The following is a 25,112-nucleotide window of genomic DNA, read 5'->3' on the forward strand; positions in this document are numbered from 1 at the left end:
GGGTATATTACCGTGACACCAATATAGCAGGCTTAAGCTCCTGTCTGTGACAGTCCAATATAGCAGGCTCAAGTTTCTGTCGGTGTCAGTCCAATATAGCAGACTGCAGCTCCTGTCTGTTCCACCCCAATGTTAGACTGTAGTTTTTATTTATAGTTGCACAGCATAGCAGACCATCGTTGATGCAGAGCAGAACATCTATAAAGCACGCATAATGGTCATTCACAGTTGTACCAGAATTCATTTATCGACACATATTTTATCAGAAAGGATACCTTGAGACTTCTCTTATTTTCAAGTAAAACCTTGAGAGAAGATATAAATGCATTGTTAAATACACAATTATACAAATTTACAATTTTATGGACTTTATATTGGTAGAAGATTTTATATTCAATTGAAATGTGATAATGTTCTTGGGGATCTGTTTGTTGCTTTTTAAATGTTGCAGGTTGTTAGCTCTTTAGCTGTTGACAATAGCTGGAACACATTGGCTGTCCTTTTACGGTTTCAGGCCCCCCTACAGGGATAGTGTTGCAAGTCATGCTCTGCAGGCTAACTATCTGGGTTGCCAAAAGCTGACACTGCGTTTCTTCTGACTTTATGGCCCCTGATCTTTTTAGATGCTTGCTAAGTATTTTTGTAGTTGGTGAAGATGCACTTCTGGGGCTGTACAGATCTTCAGTGAGAGGTTGTCTATAGAAACCTATATTTGCCCTGATCCTCATGGGTAACTGAGGCATCTGTACTGTTTCCAACCGCTGTTATTTCCCTGTGAGAGAATGCTACAGGAGCTTGTTGCCATGGTGATATAAGAATGGTTAGTAGCAAGATCATGAAGACTTGTGACAATGTCCCAGTCTCAGGCAAAGCTTTAGCACAGAGCTTGGAAAGCTTTTTCATTGACTTTTCTTGGAGTCTTTGCTATGCTCTGATAAGCTGGTGAGATGATATAACACTATGAAATGGCATTATCAAGCTGCTCACAGACATCTCTTTTGAACATGAAGGTTTGCTATTGTCTAGCAGCCAAACATGTTCCTGCAGTATGTATTGTCTAGCAGCCAAACATGTTCCTGCAGTATGTTTATCGCTGAGGAGTTACTGGGGAACTGAGAATCATGTGGCTGTGTCACGTTCCCTGGCAGAGAAAGCTGGGGTGGGTCAGCAAGGTTTATTAGCTAAAGTACTCTGGCTGTTATTGATTTGTCAGTGCTTGCTGTGAAGGTTAATATTCTGCAAGCTCTACATCACTGTTAGGGGCTTTATTGCTTAAAGGGGCACGGTTAGCATTGTAACCACTGTAACCCATTTTAGTGGTTATGGTGCACAGATGTTTTGTTTGCTGTCCCTCCGCCTTGGCAAAATATCTTCAGGTAATATGACAAATCAGTGTCACTCTTTGTGCTTAGTCTAGCCCCTCATATGTGGTTTTGATAACACACATTTCCATATTCCATATTGGCTGTCTGGATCTGGTCTAAGAGTGCAGAAGGAGGAGAGGGGTTACTAGGGTACCATACCGTAATTGTTTGTCACCCCTCCCCCGCTTACAAAAAAAGGACCTGATTAAAAACAGGTGTCTCCCTGACACTCGTAGCATACCCCTTCTTCAAACACATTGATGAAAACTTCAGTTTGTTTATAAAATGCAATTCTATTCATCCTTCATTGCTCTTTTCCATAAAAAATATAGAAATTAAAATTAATAAATAGAAATGCTTTTGAAGTCACTGCATTTGCTGCATATCTGTACAGCTTCTGTATTGAGATTTTGCCAAACCAGTAAGTCAATAAGCTCACTTAATTTTCTATAGCAATCCTGATCTTATGTAATGAGCTGTGCTTTATGGGCATGTCAATGGTTTTCTGAGAGTGATTTCATTTGTCCTCTCTGGAATCATATGCATCTATATTTTTGTAGTAAAACGGAAAAAACTAAAAGGTTTATAGAGTATATACTTTTTGATCCAAAGATACTGCTATAAATGGTATGGAGAAAGCCTGATTATTATTTAATGTAAAAAAAAAAAAAAATACAATGAACAAAAACACATAACATAGCATTACTAATAGTAAACATCATCTATTCAAGAACATACTGAAATCTTCTCCTGCATTTGCAGAATGGTGTTTGTTTTTCGAAACTAGCTGTGCAGTTGGAAAATAAGCCCTGAAGGGAATTTATCACCTGCCATGTTACTTGTTTCCACTAAGATCATGTTCACTAATCTGCTTTGCTGAATACACAACCACAAGGCTAGTGCCACGTGTACTCTGCCTGGCTCTTTACTGTGGGGATCTGCTTTCTGTGTACATCTATTATACATAGGGTTACCATATCCACCATGTATTCTGGGACACATTTTGTCATATTTATGAAAACGCATGAAAGGGTAGCCCTGCAGTATGTATAATGCATATTCTGCAGGATTCTTCATTGCCTAATTACTTGAACTTTTACAGCTTCTTCTGAATTCTACATACTACATGGCAACCCTTTTCACGTGCTGCTTATCAATATTTTCCTTGGTGGACTTTTCTACCATCTGCAAACTTATTCTCTGAGCCTGTAATATCAGAATAAGTTAGTTTACGCAGTTTCTATATAAACCCATATTTCAATGTAGGTTCATATTTTGAGAATCCCTGGAAAAGGAAGCCATATTTGCTTAATCAATTTAGCAATGTAGGTGGATAGATTTGTGTTTATCTCTTGTGTATTTGACTAATTTTGTTACTCATGTAAGATGAACAACTATTTTTTTAAAACAATTTTTGGAGCAAAGCGTTAAAATATCCCATCCCTTAATATAAGCTTGCAATTTTCCAGTCCTCACAGTACTTTCAATGAATGTACTTGGTGGTGTTTTATTAAGTGCCCTCATGCATTTCACGTTATGTTCTATTTATGCTTCACCTAATTCTTTTGTTTGGCCTTTTGGAAAAAAGAGCAGGCCAGCATGTGTTGGTTTAAAGGTCATAGAAAGATTACTGTGTGCCATTTTGGCATATAGCTTCACACATCCTTTGCCAAGACAGCCTGAGGCCTATGACAGTGTTTGTTGATTTTAACACAAGGAGACAGCTCTCCTTTATTGCTCTTCAGTATAGCTGGGTTGGGTTTGTGTGATTACAACTACTGTTGACTAAAGCATGGTCTAGAGCTGGGTTGTATAAATGTCAGTCTGTGGACAACATGTGGCTTTAAGTTGTTATTGCATGGCTTCCTGCCTTAACCTTGTAAGGTTCGAAAACATATGAGCACATCTTGATAGTTACAAATGGATTGCAACCCTGTTCTACATGCTAAAAAAACAGAGCTGCTACCCTGTGTCAGGGCAGGTAGGATTAGCCACATTGATTTAATTTACTCCATGCTTTGACATCACTTCTAGAGACTGTGATGGCGATGAGTGGAGGTAAATGCAGATCCTAATGCACCCAACTACATGGTCATTGTAATTAATGGAAGTCAAGATCTAAATCTGTTTCTCTGTGACTGTGCAGTACCTTGCAGGTAGGAACTCTACCCTAGTGTTTCTCCAAGGTCTTCAACTCCCTTACATAATAGGAAGAATTAACCCATTTATCATTAAACGGTCATCAAGTTTCTTTGAGAGGCTTTGTGTTTAGCTTTGAACACTGCCCCATCCTTACTATTCCCAAACTCCTGATTTAAAAGAAAATTAACCCTCCAATATTTGTATTATACAGCGATTAAGGAGTTTACCAAGTCTGACTCTCATTAATTCAGAGTAACATGAATAATTTATAATTGGGTTTATTAGAGACACTTTGAAAGTGAATGAATAAATATATAAAATGCTGGCATTGTGCAGAACTCAGACAATGTAAAAGTAAACTGTGAATTTACTCATTTTGTTGACCAGAGTTTGAGCGTGTCCCGGATTCAGCCAGAGAATCAGTACGCAAAACTCCGTCTAGAAAATGCATTTTCTTTATAAAACAGTTTACACTTAGATTGAAAATGGCACACAGGCTGTCATACAACATCTGAAAAATAAGCCATCAGCCTGCCTTGAATTCACAGCGCTACCCGAGCGTGGACTTGTTTTCATGATAACAGAGCTAGCCGCATATATTCGTCGTGAGAACAGTGTATGTGCTCTACCCCTGTTTCTGCTAAGTACCTTGGAGAGCTCCCTGGATTCTATTGTGTGTTCGACTAATGATGAGGGAACTTCCACAAAGGTTTGCTCGAAGCTGCCAGTAAGAGAGAGAGACACAGAAAGCAGTATCCGCTGCATGTAGGCTCCAGTAAAACCAGGCAGTATAACAGTCTGTGTGCAATCCGATACTGTTACTCCTGATCCCACATCCATCAAGTAGTGTTCCACAAGCCTTCCCCATCCTCCCAGAGGTTCCCGCCCCTACACACACTCCTAGTCATCCCCGAGAGAGCCCCCTGTGCCGGTAATTGACCGGCTCCAGGCCCATCCATACCCCCTCCCCTCCTCACACATGCAGGCTCAACTGTGCGACGTAGGAGCTCATAAACTGACAGGAACGGTTCGCCATCCCTCCATTCGGTGTGCACACTGGAAGTGCTGCAAAGAGGAGATTGAATGGATTACATCAGGCATTTTACACAGCACAGCAACTGATGGAGTGGCTACAGGAGCGGGGTGAGTGTACTTTATCCAGGTGCTGTCCCATCATGTCACTTACCCACCACAGAGCCAGCCAAGTGTTACTCCAGAACTTGTCTAAGGGGCTATGATATGTCCCCCTCCAACCCCCCTTTCCCACACAAGCACACATTAAAAAGATTATTGGTTGGTATGTTAACCACTCAGTTGCTTCCACTGAGCTGTGCCCTGCTTCACTTGACTGAGGTGACCTCTCTGCTGCCATTGTTTTTTATCTGTTTTTTTTTTTTATTTGCAGAACAGGGAATGCTGGTACATTTCCCAGAACTGCAGCCTAATTAAAGGCTGTTGTAATGACATAGAAAGGCCAGTATAGAGCTTTCTGCACATAATACAGCAGCGGTGAATAACCCAGCATGGATTGTCAGAGAGAACTGCATGTTCCCACCAGATAGCCCTCCTCCCCTTACCTTGCTTCACTGTGACAGCCATTAGTGCAGTGTTTGCTAACCTACAGCACGGTCTTGCATGCGTTGGACTACAATCCCTATCACCCACAGGCAAAGGCCTGGTGAGTGTGCTCGGAGATGTAGCCTGTCCTCAACGTTCTGTCTTGAGACACTATTTCATGTCACGTGACTAAGACTATCCTTACAGAGATGTTTCCATCTCCCATTGTTGTTGCAAGCTCCTCTATTAACTTGTTAATTAATTAAATGTTCCTGCTAAATGAAGCGGATTAATATGTAACCAGTTAAATGCTTTTAGTCTGGTCTTTTTTTTTTTCTCTTTCCGGTAAAATGTTATTTGAGGATAACGGCAAAATAACTTTTTTTTATTTCATTTCAGTGCATAATGTCTTCTGGTAAATCTTAAGAACCTGTTAAAATCTCAGGAAGGGCAAATCTGTTTAGCTCATTAGTCATGGAGTCTGAAAGGCTAGTGATTATAAGAGTGTATTTACTAATTATGCAATATTGACTAGGGGGTTGCAAATCTTAGATCAAAATAGCAGAGCTGGGAGAATTCTAAGTGTTTTTCCAATTTAGTTATGTTGGACCATAATTTGTAATTTTCTGGTCAATTTCCACATCTTGCTTTTTAATAATCTACCCAACATTGTAATACCTCCTCCACACATGGCATGTTTACAGCATTCCGGAATTTGCTGGCGCTATATAAATAATAAAATAATAATGTGTATCCCATAACACATTATTGCGTTTACACTGTTTTTTGTTTTGTTTTGTCCTTTTGCTGTTGAAAGGACACTCTAAGCACCACAACCATTATAGCTTTTTGTATTGATTAAAGCTACTTATAATATAATGAAGCCCCACTTTAAGTCTGATTTTTGAAAACCCAGTACTAACAAATTGCTGCTAATCATTTGCCTGTGGCTTATCACCCCTAGCCCTTTCATTGTCACAATCAGCACAAAATGTGTCATTTTAATAAGGACCACTGATATTCTTGGCTGCCATCACAGTTTGGTCCTTGAGGACTTAATGCCAGCATGCAATGTCTTGCTTATTTAGCATCAGCAGTACTTGTAACAATTACATAACAAAATGACTGGAACATTCCATTTTAAAATAGAATCTTTACTCCACATAGACAGTTGCTGGTCCTTACCGGGTTAGGGAGCACTGGAAAAGAAGACTATACCTTGCCTGAATTTGATATCTTTTCCATTCAGCATATAACATAATTGTGCATTATTGGTGTTGCCAGAATAAAAGGTTTCTGAAACTATATTTGATGCACTTGTCAAATTTCTACAGTGACCTATTAACTCTTTCAGGGTTGTATTTAATAAAGTGAGAATTTAAGGTGAAATTCAAATTTAAGGTCAAAATAGATTTGTACATATTCTCAAAATCAGCTATGCTCTGTTTGATTACTCTGGCCTTAAAGTTGACATTCACTTCGAATTCTCACTTTAGTAAATACATTCTCACTTTTGTTTGCCTGCAACATGCCCAAACAGATAACCGTGAATAGTGATGGAAATTGGTAACTTTTTCGGTGGAAGGACAATACTTGACAAATTTTGTGAGGAAAAGGTAAATGATATTAAAGAGAATGTGAGTTCTAATTTGAAGATTTTTGTTGAATCTTTTGTGCGCTTATTGTCAGTTTCACTATAAAACGAGCTAGAAGACCAGGCTATATGTGCGTGGTATATGTGACCATGCTTTATGTAAGCAGAGCATGGGAGTTAATGAGTCATTGTTAGTGTTCACCAGAAGTTCTAAGTAAGCTTGGGTGACATTAATTTTGATTGATAGAACCAACACATTTACAGCCATTTTGGGTTTTGTCATCTTTTTATTACGGAGGGATGACAAGAAGGTAGATACTCCATTTTTATGGAACTATAACTTCAAAGGCTGGAAAAGGATTATGGGAGTGGTAATTCCACAACAACTGGTAATGTTCATTATTGTCAGCCCAGTTTAATGCATTTAGAATTTATTATTATGAATGGGTTTATGACAAGCAATGCATTTACCAACTAGACGGGAGAATAAACTATTTGTTTTACTGATAAATAGAGTGATAGTTTGGAGGTGTTTGCTATTAAAATCATCACGCAAACTTGTGTATTTAAATAGTTAACTCTGCAGCCTTTTGCCTTTGGGAATGCTTTGGAAATAATTATAGTCCTCCCACGGCTTATCACGCAAATGCACGTTCTCGTTCTACTCATCTCTCCCTCCGGTTCTTCGTTAACCTTTCCTTTGCTGAACTCGTTTATACAGCACCCACAGGATCGAAGCAGTGTACAATGGACCCCACTGTTGGTCCTTTCTCATGCCAATACGTTTTTCATCTATTATAATTTGACCACCAGTGAAGCAATAATTGTGTTACCCTTGTTTACAGTGTCAAGGGATGGGGGGTGGGGGATTGTTATTACTTTACAGTGTGATGGAAAGCACTGTAGTTGCTATAGAGAAATAGAATGTAACCATATATCAGCGTAATTAATCTCTATTTTAATTGTCATAACACAGCTTGGTGATTAACAACCATTTCCATTTATGTAAAGAAGCCTGTGTAAATCACATCTTGAAAGCGTAATCTGTACAATTATTTCTTTTTAATTGTAATCTTTCAGGGAGTTGGTGATGTGTGTTCAGATTGTTCATGTTTTGCTGAGAGCCCCCTACCACTAGGACTTCAAAATGGCTGCCAAAAAGAAAAGAATCTGCACGCTTTACATGATAGTATCCAACTGTGGCAGTCCAGCTATTTGTTGTTCAACTGTATTTTCAAAATTCTTTACTAGACAATGTTATTGGTTTGGTCGCGTGTTTTTGCACTATTCACAACTGGCACTCTCTCCCATCAGTGTTTTATATCCACTCCTGCAAAAAATGTAACACACAGAACAATGTCTGTTTTTAAAACTGAATTAGAGAATTAGGCCACTCTGAGATGAATGTTAGGGGAACGGTGGGAAAACAATGTCTGACAATCTTAAAAGGGGCATCATAAGCTCCGTGGTCACTTATGCTCATTGTAATGATTAATATGTTATCAGGTGCCATCTCTCTTGTTCTCGTCAACCCCCACACACATTCAGCCTACAATTGTTGAGGTGCATGAAGGCAGACACTAAAATGTTTTGACACTAAAGTGCAATTGACATCCGAAGACTCAGTGTACCACTACTTTGATCAGTCATGCCCCTATAAAGTGTCTACTTGTTTTTTTTTTTGTTTTTTTTTTAAAAGACAATTTTCTTGTCTCATAAAATTAAAATGATTGGGGTACTATTATTTTAGCATGTTCCAATATTGTTGTGTAAACGTCTTTTCTTCTCTCAGGCAGTGACTATGGTTCTTTGCCAACCTTGCTTTACTGTAGCACAGTGGTTCTCAAACCAGTCATCAAGACCCACCAACAGTACAGGTTTTGTTAGTATCTCCATTGGAATAAAACAGGGGAACACATAAATCCTGGACTGTTGGTGGGCCATGAGGACTGGTTTGAGAACCACTGCTCTAGCATCTCTTTCTAGAGAAGATCGGATATTGCACATATGGCCGCGAATGCCTGTCAATGTAGTGGTTTTTGGTGCACAGAAACTCTCCCTTTACACAGGCAATGTAGCATATCACATGTCTGTCAAACTAGAACGTTTACGTTTCTCCAAGAACACGCCTCTAGTGGTTATCAGTTGTTGTTCTAACACCGTTTGACATCTTGTTCTGGGACAGAGCTGGACTACTTCTTGCAGCATAGTATCTTTTTAAGCCAAAACATTACCTGTACATGCACATTTCTATTATTATTACAATCACCTTGTATTACACACATCAATCATGTAAGCTTTTTGGTAACAAAATATTATGAACCGTTGCCATCAGTGCTGCTGTCCTGTACACCCTTGATAAGTGCACACAGCTACAATTTTAGGTCATGGGTTGGAGTTTGGTGTCATGACAGGCGATATCCAGGAGTCCTGCATTTGTTAATGTTATCCTTTTAGTTATGCTGGCATAGTGGGATTCATAAAGATGTTCTTTTACAAAGTGGTTGAATACATACCAAAAAAAGTTAACACAAGCCAGTTTCTCTTGCTTTATTTAGAAATTCTAAGTTTAGGTTCATTTTAGGTTAGGCTAGTGTAATAATGCATTTAATATTAATGTTTATTTCGTCATCCTTCCTTTGACAACCCACTTGCAAAATTTAGATTGGAATAGCAGAGCTGCGACAAAGTCTGCAAGAACATGGCCTTTTTGTTTGCCGTGAATGCCTTTTGTTATTCTGATGTTCACTGTGCTAATTTTCTAGATAAATGGGTAAAAAAAGTTTTAAAAATTATACGGTGAGAGTGGGCTACACCAAAGGTCATTTCAGTGCTCCTACCTGAAATGAAAAATGTACAAGAAAGCATTTTTATTATTATATTTTTCTTTGCTCTTAAGTATAAACAGGGGTCAAAATATCAACAGGAGTGGATTAAAATAAAAACTTATGAAAACCATCAATCCTCTTTGCAATTATTGACTCTTAGATGTGCATCGTAGATCCTTCTACACAAACCATGGTTTTCTAAACACTAAATGTTAAATTCTATTAATCAAATTGGTGTTTCTGTTCCTTTGTTATCTGTGAATTAGCATCTTATCAGTTTATTGTGAGCCTGGTAGTTGGTCTTATTACTAAGGTGGGTACTTCATTCCTGTGTAATCTTTCACAGCAGGTGTCATACAGTATACATATTACTATAACATGTAAGTTTAGTCTTCTCGTTCCTGTGGCTGGGATTAGGCTTTGTGGATCACAAAATAATTGTGAAACGCAGACACCAACCCCAAAGAAATAAACACTATATACTGAAATGTAATTGCAAAATCTAGGGCTGATGTTTACTTTGGTCATTGCCGCTGCCCAGGAGTAGTTGGGAGTCTGAGCGCAGGGCTTATTTTTGTATATTTGTATTTGCTTTTGTATCACACAGTCATGTTACAATGCTGCCGCACCAGCCCATGTGTTCCAGATTAAGGGTTAATAAGTATGATGGGATTTAAAACAAAAAATAACCCTCTGTCTCATTAGAGATTTTTTTTTTTTTGCCTGAAACTGAAGTAAGAAGGTGAATTGTTAGTGTAGGACCCACCTAAGAGATTTGCCTTGACGTGGCAGGTGGGCTTACATCTAATGGTCATTGGAGTTACTAAATAATCTTTATTTATTTAAATATGCATAGGGATTTGGGATAGAGCACAAGTAACTTTTTTATTTGTTTTTTACAATTTGTAAATATAACAGAGCAAGAGAATCATTCCAAATCAGCACCATCTGAATACATTTTGCCTTTTGGGTTTCAATTCACTGTAATTTGGTGTTTTGCCATTGCAAGCATTTTATGAATTTAGAGTTCCGTTCACAGCATGTTTAAAAGACAACAAAGTCAACCAGACCGTCTCATTTTAATAAAATGGTCTGGGTGCAGTGGCCCTGCAGTTTTTTTCCCTTCAGTCTAAAACAATGCGGTTCAGCAGATGTTTTGATTAAAGGGTTAAACACACCTCTATTGGAATACTTCCTGGTAGCCACAAGAGGTGCTTCCTCTGTAACGACCAAGTTTTATTCAGTCATGTGACATTCAATGTCCATGAGGATGTCATAAAAGGCAGCTCATTGGGAAGCATTTAATTTAATACTTCTTTATTAGAAGCATTTGATTGGATGTGCGCATGTTGTCCTCAATGCTTCTTTAAGCCAGGAAGCAACAAGATGATGTCACTGAAAGTGGAGTGGCTGGCAAAACTGAGTGATTTTAGGTGCTGTTAATTAAATTCTTTTCCCCACTAAGTTTTAATTTAACAAGGCAGGCGGTGTGTGTGTGTTGGGAATAAGCTTTGTATTCTTTAATATAGAAACAGTTGGTTATATGTTCTGTAGGGAGGTAAGGTGGGATGTGTGCATGGGGAACCTAAATGTGAAGAGTAGGCAAAAAATATGAAAAGGAAAGAATGGGCTAGCTTGAGGAAAGGATGAAAACCAGTTACTTTATTTTTGCAGAAGGTTGGGATCTCTCCACTGCATATTATAAGGCATATATGCCTATTCGCCAAGTACATTACATTGTTCAGAGGCCTACATTAGCATGCCTGTATTTGAATTGTTCTATATTCTGTGATCAGGATTTAACACCTATCCCCAACATTTGTACATATAATTATTTTGTTTCTCTTTAGGAATAAGCATTCCACCAACTTTTAAATAGAACCTCAAGCCCTGTCTGTATAAAGTGACATTGTTTTAAACTTTTCTGCCTAAAACATAAACATTTTTTTGTTACTTGAAAGTTCAACATGACAAGTACTCGTTGTTCCTTTTGTATCTTGTCAGTACATTGTACAGAAGCTCAACGTTATTACATGTACATTGCTCATCATTTCCCTTTATTTGTCTATTCTTGTCCTTATTCTATGTGATTGTTTTCCCCATCGGGTTTCAGGGATCCCGGCCATTACACTCCTGAATATGTCTCATACCTATATTTTACAAGCTGCCGTGCACTCGGTGAGGAAAAGCTATTGATCGGGATGCACATACTTCACTGTCTTTACTCCTGCCTCTTGCTTTTAAGGTCATTAATTATGCAAATGAGAAATGCTGATCTGTTATGGAAAGTGTAGGTGTGTTTTATCAGCAAGGTTGAGGAAGGGGCTGGTTTGGAGGTTGGACAACATACTTGCACTTATCCAAGACTTACCATATATATTCAGAATGAGAGTCCGTTGAATACTTAACACCTTAGAGCAGGGGTGTATTTGCCGCGAGGCAAACAAGGCATTTGCCTTGGGCGGCATTTTTCAGGGGGCGGCAAAAAAAGCCGCCCCCAAATGCCCAGGGCAAATGCCTTGTTAGCCTTGCGGCTAACAAGGCATGCTGGGCGGCCGGCGGGCTGCTGGGAAGTGCGGGTAGGTGGGCGGCCGGCGAGGGAGCACTTCCTCTGAGCGATCTGCTCAGCTCCCTCGCGCGCCGCAGAGTGAGGCTGGGAGCCGGAATATGACGTCATATTCCGGCTCCGCCTCCCAGCATCACTCTGCGGCGCGCGAGGGAGCTGAGCAGACCGCTCAGAGGAAGTGCTCCCTCGCCGGCCGCCCACCTACCCGCACTTCCCAGCAGCCACTGGACCACCAGGGAGACAGATATCCCCCCCCCCAGCTTTCCCAAAGGTAAGGAGGCTGGGGGGGTTAAATTAAAAAAAAAAAAAATGTATTAAATATGTGAGTGATTGAGTGTGTTTGTATGTCTGTTAGTGTGTGTGTGTATGTCTGTTAGTGTGTGTGTGTGTGTGTGTATGTCTGTAAGTGTATGTCTGTAAGTGTGTGTATGTCTGTTAGTGGGTCTGTGTGTGTGTCTGTTAGTTTGTGTGTATGTCTGTTAGTGTGTGTATGTCTGTTAGTGTGTCTGTGTGTGTGTCTGTTAGTGTGTGTGTGTGTGTATGTATGTGTGTGTGTGTGTGTATGTCTGTATGTGTGTGTGTGTATGTCTGTATGTGTGTGGGTCTGTGTGTGTGTGTGTTAGTGTGTGTGTATGTCAGTGTGTGTGTCTGTAAGTGTGTGTCTGTTAGACTGTGTGTGTGTCTGTTAGACTGTGTGTGTCTGCTAGTGAGTGTGTTTCTGTTACCTAGTGTATGCGTATTTGTCAGTGAATGTGTGTGTGTGTGTATTTAGAAGGCGGGACGGGGGAAGGGTTCGGTGGGGGTGGCGCGGGTGGGGGGGGGAGGGTTGGGTGAGGGTGGCGTGGGTGGGAGGGGGGCGCCTGAGTTTTGTCCTGCCTAGGGCAGCACAAAACCAGGATACACCACTGCCTTAGAGGCTACATTATTATGTTTCTTTCCCCATATATTATATATATATCTTTCAAGTGTCCCTACTTGGGGCACAAATCCTAATGGTTTCTAGGAATTCCATATTGTTGGTGTTTTTGAGCGTTTAACAGAGCTCCACAGCAAGAGTAATCACACTGTCTTTAACCCCTTAAGGACACATGACGTGTGTGACACGTCATTATTCCATTTTATTCCAGAAGTTTGGTCCTTAAGGGGTTAAAGGGACATTCGGGGCAACAATACAACTTTAATGCATGTGGTAGATTTAGAATTTTTTTTTGCATGCTAAAATGTTTATAGTGTTTGCCTCAAAAAAGTGTTTTGCAGAATTCTGAGCCATAAGCCTTCCTTTTTGGCCACGCCCCCTCATGCCACAAAGACTTCCTTTAAAAAAGGTATGCGCATTGTCTGTCCCTATAACACTAAGTAAGCTGCTTATAATTCACTACCTGTCTTCAGACAGTCTGAGAAAATATAATCTGTGGTTCCCAAACCAGTCCTCAAGGCCCACCAACAATCCAGAAATGAATGCATTTCTCTTTTTTATTCTAATGGAGATACTGACAAAACTTGGACTGTTGGTGGGCCATGAGGACTGGCTTGGGAGCCACGGATGTAGTGATCTATCTCCCTGGACATTCTCTCCTTTTAATGCAGGTTGATTTATAGTTCAGATCATTCAGTACTGTCACTGGCTGAGCTGTATGCATACATTTGATAATGTTTGCCAAAGTTCTTCTCTCACCTCGTCCTCCCTGACATACAGGGATAACTTGGCATTGTGGATTGCAATTAATTTATTTTATTTCCCCCCCTCTTTTTAAGGGTGAGGACAAGGACAGTAATGGTATCTCTAATATTAATGTGATTTTCATGTTGGCATTAATGAGAATAAAATTGGATCAGCACCTCAGTTCATTCGACCCAGACGTGTTTCGGGTTTGAGTTCGTTTTTGTGTATGTCTGCTGAACAAAAAAAATAAAAAATTGGTCTCTGATGATGTGCTGTATTTAATCAATGTGTATTTATTTGTGCCAGTCATCATGAGTGTCCTGGGGGTGGAGTTATGGGCAAGATGTTTAATGCCCTTTTGGGAAACTAGTTTGATAACTTTTTAAATGTTTTTTTTTTGTGTATTCCACACATTAACCCACTAACTGGGGCATTACTTGTTCGCAAAGGCTACTACGCTATGTGTTCCTTCTTGATAAGCAAACTTTGTCATGTGTAACATTCCTTACTTCAGTACACTGTGCTATCGTTTGTCCAACCTTCATTGTATTTTTTTCTTACTGTTTCTGCTTGCAAAATCTCGTAGAAATTATAAAAACAAACTTGTGGCAAAGTTCTAAAACTGTTGCAATCCACATCAATGTTCGATTGTTTTTCATACGGATTGCTCCAAATTATTCCAAACTCTTGATTCCTAATCTTAAATTTTTCACGGTTATTTGAAATAATAGCACATGAATAATAGGATTATTAAGAATTTTTATAAACGATTACTCTTAATGGGAGCTGTCTAAAATAACTGCCACAAAAATGCATTTTAGTTTTGTTTTACCATTCGAATTCTTGCTTTTTGTAAATTTAAGTTGTTCAGAGAGGTTGTGTGAGGAAGATATATCCAGAAGAAACTCTAAAAAAAAATTACAGATTTTCTAAGTCAAAGAAACTGGACATCTGGGAAGTTAAATTAGTTTTTGCAGTAATATTTTGTTCTTGTCGTTTAAAACATTTTTGTCCAATCACTATTTTCTAACATGGATAGAGAACTGAGAGAGTCCTGAAAATGTGAGTCTAAACATCAAAACAAAATATTGTAAAATAAATCTCTAAGCATCAAAACTACTCCATTTTAAGGGTTTTATTTTTTGTTGTTTTGTGTTTCAGCAATGTTTACAATAGTCCAAAACAGTGTTTATTTTGACAACAAATTTTTATTTAGTTTTAATCAGTCTTTTTACTGAAATGCCATTTAGTTTGTCATATTTTAGCCATCTGAATTATTTGAGTCCGCTAACTAGTATAAGAGTTTAGTTGACTAAATTTACAGTAAAATCTAATAGGTTCAGTTAAAACGTAATGCACTATTTAAAGGGACACTGTAGTCACCAGAACAACTAGAGATTATTGCATTTGTTCTGGTTTAGTCACTGCCTTCAGGCTCTTTGCAGTAAAAAAGTTTTTTTTTTCCGATAAAATGCAGTGTTCACATTACAGCCTAAGGATAACTCCACTGGTCACTCCTCAGATAGCTGTTAGTGGTGTTTCCTGGGTCAGTGCTGCCATTAAGTGTCTCCTCCCATTGCATGCAGACACTGCACTTTCCTCATAGAGATACATTGATTCAATACATCTCTATAAGGAGATATTGGCCAGGCTTGTGTTTGGCTTGTGCTGGCTCTGCCTCTAATCTGCCTTCTAACATTTTTGTCTAGTTTTGATTTGTTGATGGCAATGTCATATTTCTGTGTTATAGTTTTTTTCATTATCCCTTTTTATTTAAAGTCTCGTTTTCGTCACTGAAAATGCTAAAAACTATGATGAAAACTTTTCAGCAGCGATATTAAAGGACCACTATAGGCACCCAGACCACTTCAGCTTAATGAAGTGGTCTGGGTGCCAGGTCCATCTAGGTTTAACCCTTTCTACTGTAAACATAGCAGTTTCATAGAAACTGCTATGTTTACCTATGGGTTAATCCAGCCTCTAGTTGCTTTCCTATGGAATGGCTGAATGCGCGCGTGGCTCTTGCAGCCCATGCGCATTCAGCCGATGACGGCGAAAAGGAGGAGGAAAGTTCCCCGCGCCGAGGGAGTCCGGCGGGGGAAAACAGGTAAGATTTAACCCCTTCCACCCCCTAGAGCCTGGCGGGAGTGGGGCCCAGAGGGTGGGGTGGACCTAGAGACCCTATAGTGCCAGGAAAACGAGTATGTTTTCCTGGCACTATAGTGGTCCTTTAACACTGGTCCACTAGAGACACTTCCTCATTGAAGATCTTCTCTTTTCATTAAAGATTTACAATGTCACGTATGCACTTTAGGATTGAACCAAGCTCATCACCATTTATCTCAGAAGAGGCTGGGTATTTGCCGAGACCAGATAGTCCTGACAATGGATTACAGACAAGCGAGTTGAACCCCTTAAGGAGCAAACTTGTGGAATAAAACTTGTGGAATAAAAGGGAATCATGACATGTCACACAAGTCTTTTAAAAATAAAATTAATATTATTTTATTTAAAAGGAGGGGTAATAATCGAACAGGGGAAAGGAGCACATTTAACCTGACGTAAAGAACAATTATTTTTAAAATGTGTTTTTAAAGTAATGGTTTTGGTGCATAGGTGTTGCCCCTTTTCTCTTACAGCTACAGCGTAAACTATTGTCTTTCATTGAGGCATGGCAATGCTTACATTTGGCCATGAAAAACAATCGACTAGTGGCTGTCAAGCAGCTAGCCACTAAAGTCACTTCTTTTATATACGTTTCAAACGTAATCATCAGTGTCGTCATGCTCATTAGATTCAATTATTTCAGACTCACAAAAATTTCCACACTTTATATTTAAATATAAATGATAATAGAGTAATGCTTTTCTACGGTAGAAAGGAAATGTGTGGCTGCCTCCCCAGAGACCTAGGCTTATGGTCTCTACACTAAACAATAGAGGATAGGCATATGTTCTGTGAAGAAATAAAAATCAACAATTGTGTACAACCATTTAGTAGTTAACCCCCTTAGTGTATTGAATTGCACTCTTGGGATTTAGGGCAAATACAGCAGATTAAAGGTGCCTCCACCGATTTCAAATGTCTCACCTGACCCTCGGTAATTCAGTGACAACAGCAGGATGTAGAAAGTAAAAGAAAAACTTTTTTTCCCCAGAAAATAATTGGCACTGTCAAAACACTGGTGATAGTTTGGTGTATAGAGATTGGATTAACTTCTTCTTTATGAGAACCGTTGAATTAGCAGATTGCAGCAACTACCACGCATGCTTCCTAAAAGCATCTTATTTGACAAGTGATCAGTAATGATGACCTTACAGTAGGAGAATTTGCTGCTGTGTGGAGTCTGCTCCAGGATTGAAATAAAGTTACATTTAAAGGCTGTTTTAATACTTAAATAAAGAACGTTTCTGTACTCAGAAGGCCAAATTGTCTGTCTAAAAAGAAAAAAGTGTTCTGTTCATAGCTTAGTTGGAAACCATGGTGGATTTGGTAACCATCATTCTAAACCAATGGGTTCCAGCTGAGTCCTCAAGGTAGACAAACAGTTTTGTTAAAATCCCCTTTGGAACAGAATTGGGAAATGCCTAAATCCTACACTGTTAGTGTGCATTGAGGACTGGGTTGGTAAGCACTGTTCTATCCCACGTTATATGCATTGAGGACTTCTAAATGAATCGCATATTAGAGCATAATTGTGTTGCATAATCTGCATATAAAACTTAAATTCTAAATATAGTTTGCTTACATTGTTTATATATGAGGCTGTGTCACACAATTTTTGTGTGTTTTTTTTACTGTAAGAACAATAAGGATGTGGAATTCTCTGCCTGAAGAAGTGGTTTTGTCAGAGTCCATACAGATGTTCAAACAGCTACTAGATGCATATTTGCAAAAACAGAATATTCAAGGATATAATCTTTCAATGTAGGGTAATAACTGCTTGATCCAAGGATAAATCTGACTGCCATTCTGGGGTCAAGAAGGAATTTTTTTCCTAGCTTGTTGCAAAATTGTGCTTCAAACTGTTTTTTTTTTTGCCTTCTTTTGGATCAACCGCAAAAAACATATGTGAGGAAGGCTGAACTTGATGGAAGCAAGTCTCTTTTCAGCTATGTAACAATAACTATGTAACAATGAAATTCAGTGCTTTTTTAATAAGGTTTACTTATAGGCATAGAAAATTATTCGAAGCTTGATTTCAAGCAACTGTTCTCATACCTCAGACTAATACTTTCATTAACTGGAAAATGGCAAGTACAAGTAGCCACACTTGGCATGTAATGAATACTGGCATGCAAAGAGTGAATGTTTACCAGAGACCTCTTCTCTGCTGCAATCTATTTGTTTTGTGTCCATTTTCTTTCTTTGTATGTATGCATGAGAAAAGCATACTCTCAGCAGAAACTGAATAATACTTTGAAAAGTGTCTGCCCATTTGCTAAAATCTTGCACTGATGGTTGCCATGGTGATGCCAGTTCCCGGTGTTTTGTGCCGGTGAATTAGAGTTAATTCTTCAAGGTACATAAAATAAAATAGCTGTAAAGAAACACGACCACGCACTGAAAGATAAATTTTTTTCATTTTGGACGGTTCTGGTTAGAAGTATTATTTGTGGAAGAACTGGTGCTTTAAAATGGAAACTCTGAGCCCCCTCACCCCCCTTCTTGTCTCCTTGTGACTCAGAGAAGGAGGCAACGAGCAGGGCCCGGAATAGCTCTGATGCTGTCATCTGTGGACAGCCGCTGATTTTCCAGTTTTTCGCATGCTCGCAGGCTTCCCCTAATCCTTTAGTCGTAGTTATCACTGTTTTGAAGGTGGCCAACTGACTCTGTAACCTGCATTTAGCTGCTGGACTGGCTGTTCTGATTCTACCTTCACCCTCAATGCTTTCTGGCTTCCTGTTTGTTTTAGTTTTTCCTTGATCTTTTCACACTTTTTTTCCATTTTTTTCTTTAACTTCTTTATTTTTATTATCGCTTTTTTTTTATATTCTTTTCCGTATTCTCATCTTTTAAAATTGTTTATTAATGTTTCTGTGTTATTTTTCCTTCCTTGCCTTGTTGCTCCTATTACTTCATTGCTAACCCTACTGCATTCCTTTTCTTTCCTCCTCTTGCTGCCTTTTCGTGCACTGTCTCTGACTTGTTTTCCACCTTTATTTGGTTTTGGCTTTTGCCTTCTGTTCTTTCGTGTTCCTTGTTTTGTTTTTTTTCCTTTCTTCGTTCTTATCGTTTGTTTTACTCCACCACCATTTTCCTTTTGTTTCTTTTAATTTTTTTCTACTTGTCATAATTTCTTCCTCCGTCCCTCCACTTCTATCAGGAAGCTCAGATGTCAGAATGACCCCTAGACACAAGCCGTATGCTTCTTCTTTAGCTGCCCTCATTGAAGGAACTCAACGGCCTTTCTTGTTCCTTGTCACAGATTTTAATTACGGCACAGACGGCTACGACGCAGAAGGGAATGAGGAGCAGAAAGGCTCCTGCGAAGGCTCGGAAACTATGCCATACATCGACGAGTCGCCCACTATGTCTCCACAACTCAGTGCCAGGAGCCAAGACAGCGTGGATGGGGTCTCACCAACTCCAACAGAGGTGCTGCTCCCTGGGGTAAGATATTTGACATTTCAAGTTGTAGTACTCTTTATTTGACTTTAGTCCCTGTAATAGTAATTTGAGTGTTATTGCTTTGATATTCTGTGAGCTGTTCAGCATATATTTAAATTGATGTATATTTTGATACTCTTAAGAGGTCACTTACCTTTGGCCTGGTGTTGTAGGTTGTATCTCACTACATTCTGATCTGTTTAAAAATTTACATTTTTAAAATGTTTATTCCTGGTTCTATTCTTCACTAGTAATACACTGTAAAATTATATTACACAATGCCATCTTCACACTTATTGGGCTTTATTGTAGTAACTGTGGTTGTGTTATAACTTGTAGTGTGCTACTAAAGTTGTTAACAATTAATTTTATCAGATTAGATAATTGGCTAGATTACCTAGAATGTTTAGCAATGTGGAGCATTAAAGAACAACTATTGTGGCAATGAGGAGTAAAAAAAACAAACCTTAAAATGGATTACCTTCTTTTATAGTAATCTGTCCGAATTCGGTCCTTTTTTTTCCAATTTTTTTTATATTTTAATTTGGTGTTCAGTATTTTAAAGCCATGATTCTAGAGGTGGTTGACTGCAATGCCCATCAAAGGATAATGGGAGTTATAGTCAAGTTCTTGAGGCAATCGAGTTTCCTAGCTCGAGGTGTATCTTGTCTTTGTACCATTTGCAAAGGTTAGTCTTTGATTTTAATTTGACCTGATGAGAATAATATATATAATTGTCTTTTCTCCTTCTTTTCTGATGTCTGCCTCACCCCCTCTCTTGTTGCTTAGATATTCTGTATGTCAGGAATTACTCAGATCTGCTATGGCACAGAGTGTGAATTTCTTTTTTTTTTCCTTTTTTTTTCTTTTCTTCTTCTTAAATTAAGGTAAATTATTCCAATCGCCCAGGCTGTGTGGGATAATTAAGTCTTAATTAAACGCAAAAAAAAAAAAGTGACATACTAGACTGTTTTCCATAGTGTGACCAGTCTTTATAAGATTGATTAGGACAATTGGGGGTCATGGTAGGTGAAAAGCAAAGTTTATGGTTATTAAAATGGAGCATAGCAATCTCCTTTGTAATTTTGTTTGTTATTTCATTTAAAAAAAAAAGGGAATACCGGTAAGTGTAACAGAATTGTGAAATAAGCTTTTTAATATTACTTGCCTATAAAGCACCAATATTCACAGTGCTGTATAATTAGATGAGAGGTTAGAGAGCAGTAGGTGCCCCGGTGCCTGGCAGACCCCAGGTAAGTTGTCAAATCATTCTTAAACGGTTCGACTACTTACACTGGGAGGGAGCGGGCACTAATTTCTTGATATTTTCATTTATCTCACTTACTGAACACTTCTATATAGTAGTAATGAAGGATCTTTTTCCTTAAATAGCAAGCTGTGGTAACTTGTGAACTGAGCGGTAAAATGAGTGCTAAATCTCCAGATTATCTGATGTGGCACGATGTTATCACTATATTTAGCTGCAATTTAAAAGTCAGCTTGCATGTTTCCCAATAACATGAGAAGTAATGTGTGTTCACCTGTTAATGTACAGTACACAATAAACTTTCTTTGAATGCATGCATATAAATATTATAAATCCGGCCAGTGGTTTATTTCTGTTATTTAACGAGAGAAGGATTTTCTTTTTTTTTTGTAGTAAAGGGACACTGTAGGCTTCCAAACCAACTCACCTCATTGAAGTGGTCTGGGTGCTCCGTGCCTGTTCCCTTATCCCTGCAATGTAAAGCATTGCAGTTTGAGAAAACCATTGCAGCGCTAAGGCTTACTCTAGTGGCTGTCTACCACACAGCCCCTAGAGGCACTTCCTATAGTTTCACGGAGTTTGACTCCATGGAATGATGCTGGGGGTCCTCACACTTTGCACGAGGACATCCAGCATGTTGAAAATCCCCATGGGAAAGCATTGAGTTAATGATTTTCTTATGGAGAAGGCCTAATGAGCTCGCCACGCATGCACATTAGGTTTCAACCATCGGCTGACGTCAGCGGAGGAGGAGCCCGACCCAGCTCCAAGGGACATCGATGCTGGAATCATGTAAGTGATAAAAAAGGGGGGCTTATTAACATGAGGGATGAGGGGGACAGATGGTTCGTATAGTGCTCATTGAGCTCTCTTGGTACACCAAAAAGTGGCTCTAAACTCTATCCTGGCTTTCTGTCGTAATACTGAGCATATCCGATAAAAACCTCTGCTCAGTTTAGCTGTTGTTTCATTCATGAAAGTACAACAAGTGCACAAGATAATAAAATCACTGGCACAGCAGTGTTCCTTTTGGCGGCAAGTTTCTATTTAGTTTTAGTCATAGTCTTTTCATTAAAAAGCCATTTTAGTTTGTCATATTGTAGTCATCTGAATTGATTTAGTCGACGAAATTAACACTGTGGCACAGCTTATATTACCATAACAATTACTTGCAATCATGTTTTCTTGTTAGATACTGATACACTGGTAATGAAACCAGCATGTCAGAAACAAAAGACCCACGAACTCCTGAAACCACAACTTGATGGCAACTAAATATATTTGTCTTTATGACAAATTATATATTCATTGCTTAAAACAGCAATGTCACGTCTCAGACATTTTTTGCAAAGAGCACCCCACTCCCCCACCCCCTCAATATGCCATGTCTGTTTGCATGGTGGTGGCCTGGGGAGCTTTTAGGGAAATCCTTTACCTTAGGTTCTCCCTATTTGATCCTACTATCTTCCCTATACCATGCTACTTTGGCTTCTGCAGTTGCACATGCCAGGAGCTATAGTTTCTATTGTACATTTGTGCAAATTCAGAAGGGGCTTATGGAAGTTCCAGTGGAACCACAGGATTTTCAATAGATCTATTTTCCCATAGATAATTATGACATTGCACAATAGGGTGCAATAGGCTTCTTTTTGGCATCCACACATTTGTTCTCATCAGCTGTCACAACAGGCAATTGATGGGAAAGGACAATGGAAACTGTGCCAGTTGCCAAAGATTGATATATTTTGATTTAGAACAGACAAAAAACAACTTTTCACAAGGAGTTTCTGTTGATGAAAAGTGAGAGTGCCGCTTTAAGGAAATACTATCCCTCAAAATGAACCGGTTATATCAACATCTTGTGTTCATTTTTATAACCTGTAGCTTTTTTTAAATTTATTTTTTAACGTAAATATTTTCAATGAACCATGGGACAGAGAATCATCAGATTTTATTTGCAAACTTCTGAAACCACTACATATTGATTTGTTGATTGCTGTAGGAAAGCTATGTCTATAATTAGGGAGCTAGTTTGTTAGAACAACATTTTCTGTAATAACTCATTTCTCTTTAGAGACTTATTTCTGATTGCTCTTTGCAATGTTCAGTGCAGTACTGAGCATTTAGGTCAGGCTTCCCCAAACTCCGGCCCTCCAGATGTTGCTGAACTACAACTCCCATGATTTTATTAATGAAACAGGCTGAGAATTATGGGAGTTGTAGTTCAGCAACATCTGGAGGGCTGGGGTTTGGGGAAGCATGATTTAGATGGAATAAATTTGCTATCGTGCATTCAGCACATTAAGGCCTAAATCAATTGTTCTCTCCTTTAACTAAAGGATTTTAAAAACTAATGGAAATTGATGAGCTGATTTCAAGTGTTGTTTACTAAACTATTTAAATCCCTTCTGTTAAAACTGTATGATCATCTGTTCAGAAACTTTGTGACTCATTAAGTTCTCAATACAAACCCAAGCAGTATGAACAACAATGTAAAATAAACAAGGAGGCTTTAATATGTTCAATAAAGCTGGGTGGATTAGCCTCATGATAGTTATAGTTTAATATTTGTTACATTTGGAAATATTTTTATAGGAACACCGCACTATAGGGAAGGTGATTACATGAAAGCGAATCGTGTTTATGTGTATCAATGTATTCATTATTGTGCATTTACTATTAACTTTGAGACTGTACATCATACCTTGAATTTTTGTAATTTATTTTTCTCACCAATGCTATGATTGATCTATGACTAAGCTTCAAAGGCAATTAAGGGAACAATCAAAACAACAACCACTACAGCAAGTAATGCTGTAAGTAGTCATATTGTTTGTTTTAACTTTTTACCTGGGATCTGCCAAACACCGCTCCCCTGCTCTCAGTAGCTAGCAGAGCTGTTAGCTTTCCTGAGCTAAGACCTGGGGTTAACTTAGGCAGAGAGCTAACTGCTCTCCTGTAGGCTGTAGTGGAGACTTGGAGTGGTACCCAGTGGACCCCAGATATGAAGTTACTGTGTAAGAAATTATGACCCTCTTACAAGGATATTCTTTTAGGGAATGTGTGACAAATACGACACAAACACAAGTGTATAATAAAATGTATTGTAAATATTAATTTAAGATACTGTTACAGATTTTAGAAGGATATACACATTATAACCATATCCAGTACATAATCAAAAGACACATAGGAAAAGGGCAATACTTAGACATTTAAATGAAGATCTTCCCCTTGTGCCTTCATCTTGTGTAGTCTGTGACTGTCTCTCTCAGATCACCATGGCACCTGTGCTTGCTGCGCTGTCCTCTCCAAAATAGACAAAAAGAGAAAGAGAGGAGCCCTACATCCTTGGCTGTTGTTCTTTTAACCCCTTAAGGACCAAACTTCTGGAGTAAAAGGGAATCATGACATGTCATGTGTCCTCAAGTTGTTAAAGACTGATTCTTGCTGTCATTAACTACAAGTCCCAGAATTCTTTTTCCCTCCCAAAAGTGGCTTATCCTGCCTTTTTTTCACAGAGCGTTCCATCTTTACACAAGTCCTTTTCTTTGATCTCTTCCCTCCAGTTACACTACAACACTCTGTAAAAAGTGACCAGTTAGGGTTGGTTTCTGGGTCGATAGGACAGGATGACTTGGGAAAACACAAACTTCATGGCTACACCTAGATGTTAATTACTCTGATCTCCTGATAACATGACCCTTGGAACCTTTATAGTAAAGGTTTGTACCCTTTGTACCCATTGATTACAACCTCCGTTAAAATGTAAATGGAATTCCATTGTGAAACCAGATAACTTATTATACAACTGACCTTCACAAAGCATATGTCAAAATATTAAAATAGAAAATGTTCTGGTGACTATGGTGTCCCTTTAAATAGCAAGCTGTGGTAAGCTCTAGATGGAATGCTAAATCACCAGAATAGCAGATCTAATATAGTGATAACATAATGCCTAAGTCAGGTTGCATGTTTCTACATTCTAAAACGGTTTGAATACTTACTTTTGGGGGGTAAAAAGGCACTTCTGATATAAACAGGACAGTGCACCGGAATGCTTATGTTGTCTGCAGTGTTACTTTAAACATGCAACAGCTGGTTTGTTACATGCTGAATTATGTAATGGAACCAAAAAAAGCCTTGAATGGGGAAAATAACAGACGTGGTGATGATTTACTGTGGATAATATATTAAAAGGCACTTATTGATATTTTGGATATTATTTGCAATCAAGAGGAAAACAAAACAAAAAAAAGCCTGCTTTGCACCTATTAGGGCCATAGAGGTTGAAACAATTGTCTTTGGATAAATGTCTTGCTTGATGGATCCAAATTCACTCGGGTACAAAAGCTGAATATAAACCAGACAACTGCCTAGAAGACCTTGGAAATGTTTGTCACAATCTAAAAGTGACATGTTGTTACATTCTTTTTTTTGTATTGCTGTGAGAGAGAAATAACATGGTCAGAATTAACACACTAAATAATACGCTTAGTATTTGAGATACATTTGTTAGTT

The 25,112-nt window shown here is 38.7% G+C and overlaps 1 protein-coding gene across 3 annotated transcripts in view; it reads left to right on the forward strand.

Annotated features, from left to right (window-relative positions):
- Window positions 1–25,112, forward strand: part of ABR (ABR activator of RhoGEF and GTPase) — a 328,573-nt gene that overhangs the window by 115,291 nt on the left and 188,170 nt on the right. For 2 of the 3 annotated variants that reach the window (XM_063450023.1, XM_063450024.1), the window contains exon 2: window positions 19,143–19,327. In XM_063450023.1, the coding sequence (XP_063306093.1) occupies window positions 19,143–19,327 (185 nt within the window). Of the gene's footprint in view, window positions 1–4,381; window positions 4,650–19,142; window positions 19,328–25,112 lie in introns of those variants that run through there. The other variant, XM_063450025.1, reaches the window with a different exon arrangement.

This window comes from Pelobates fuscus, chromosome 1 (assembly GCF_036172605.1).
Source record: "Pelobates fuscus isolate aPelFus1 chromosome 1, aPelFus1.pri, whole genome shotgun sequence".
Lineage (NCBI taxonomy): Eukaryota > Metazoa > Chordata > Amphibia > Anura > Pelobatidae > Pelobates > Pelobates fuscus.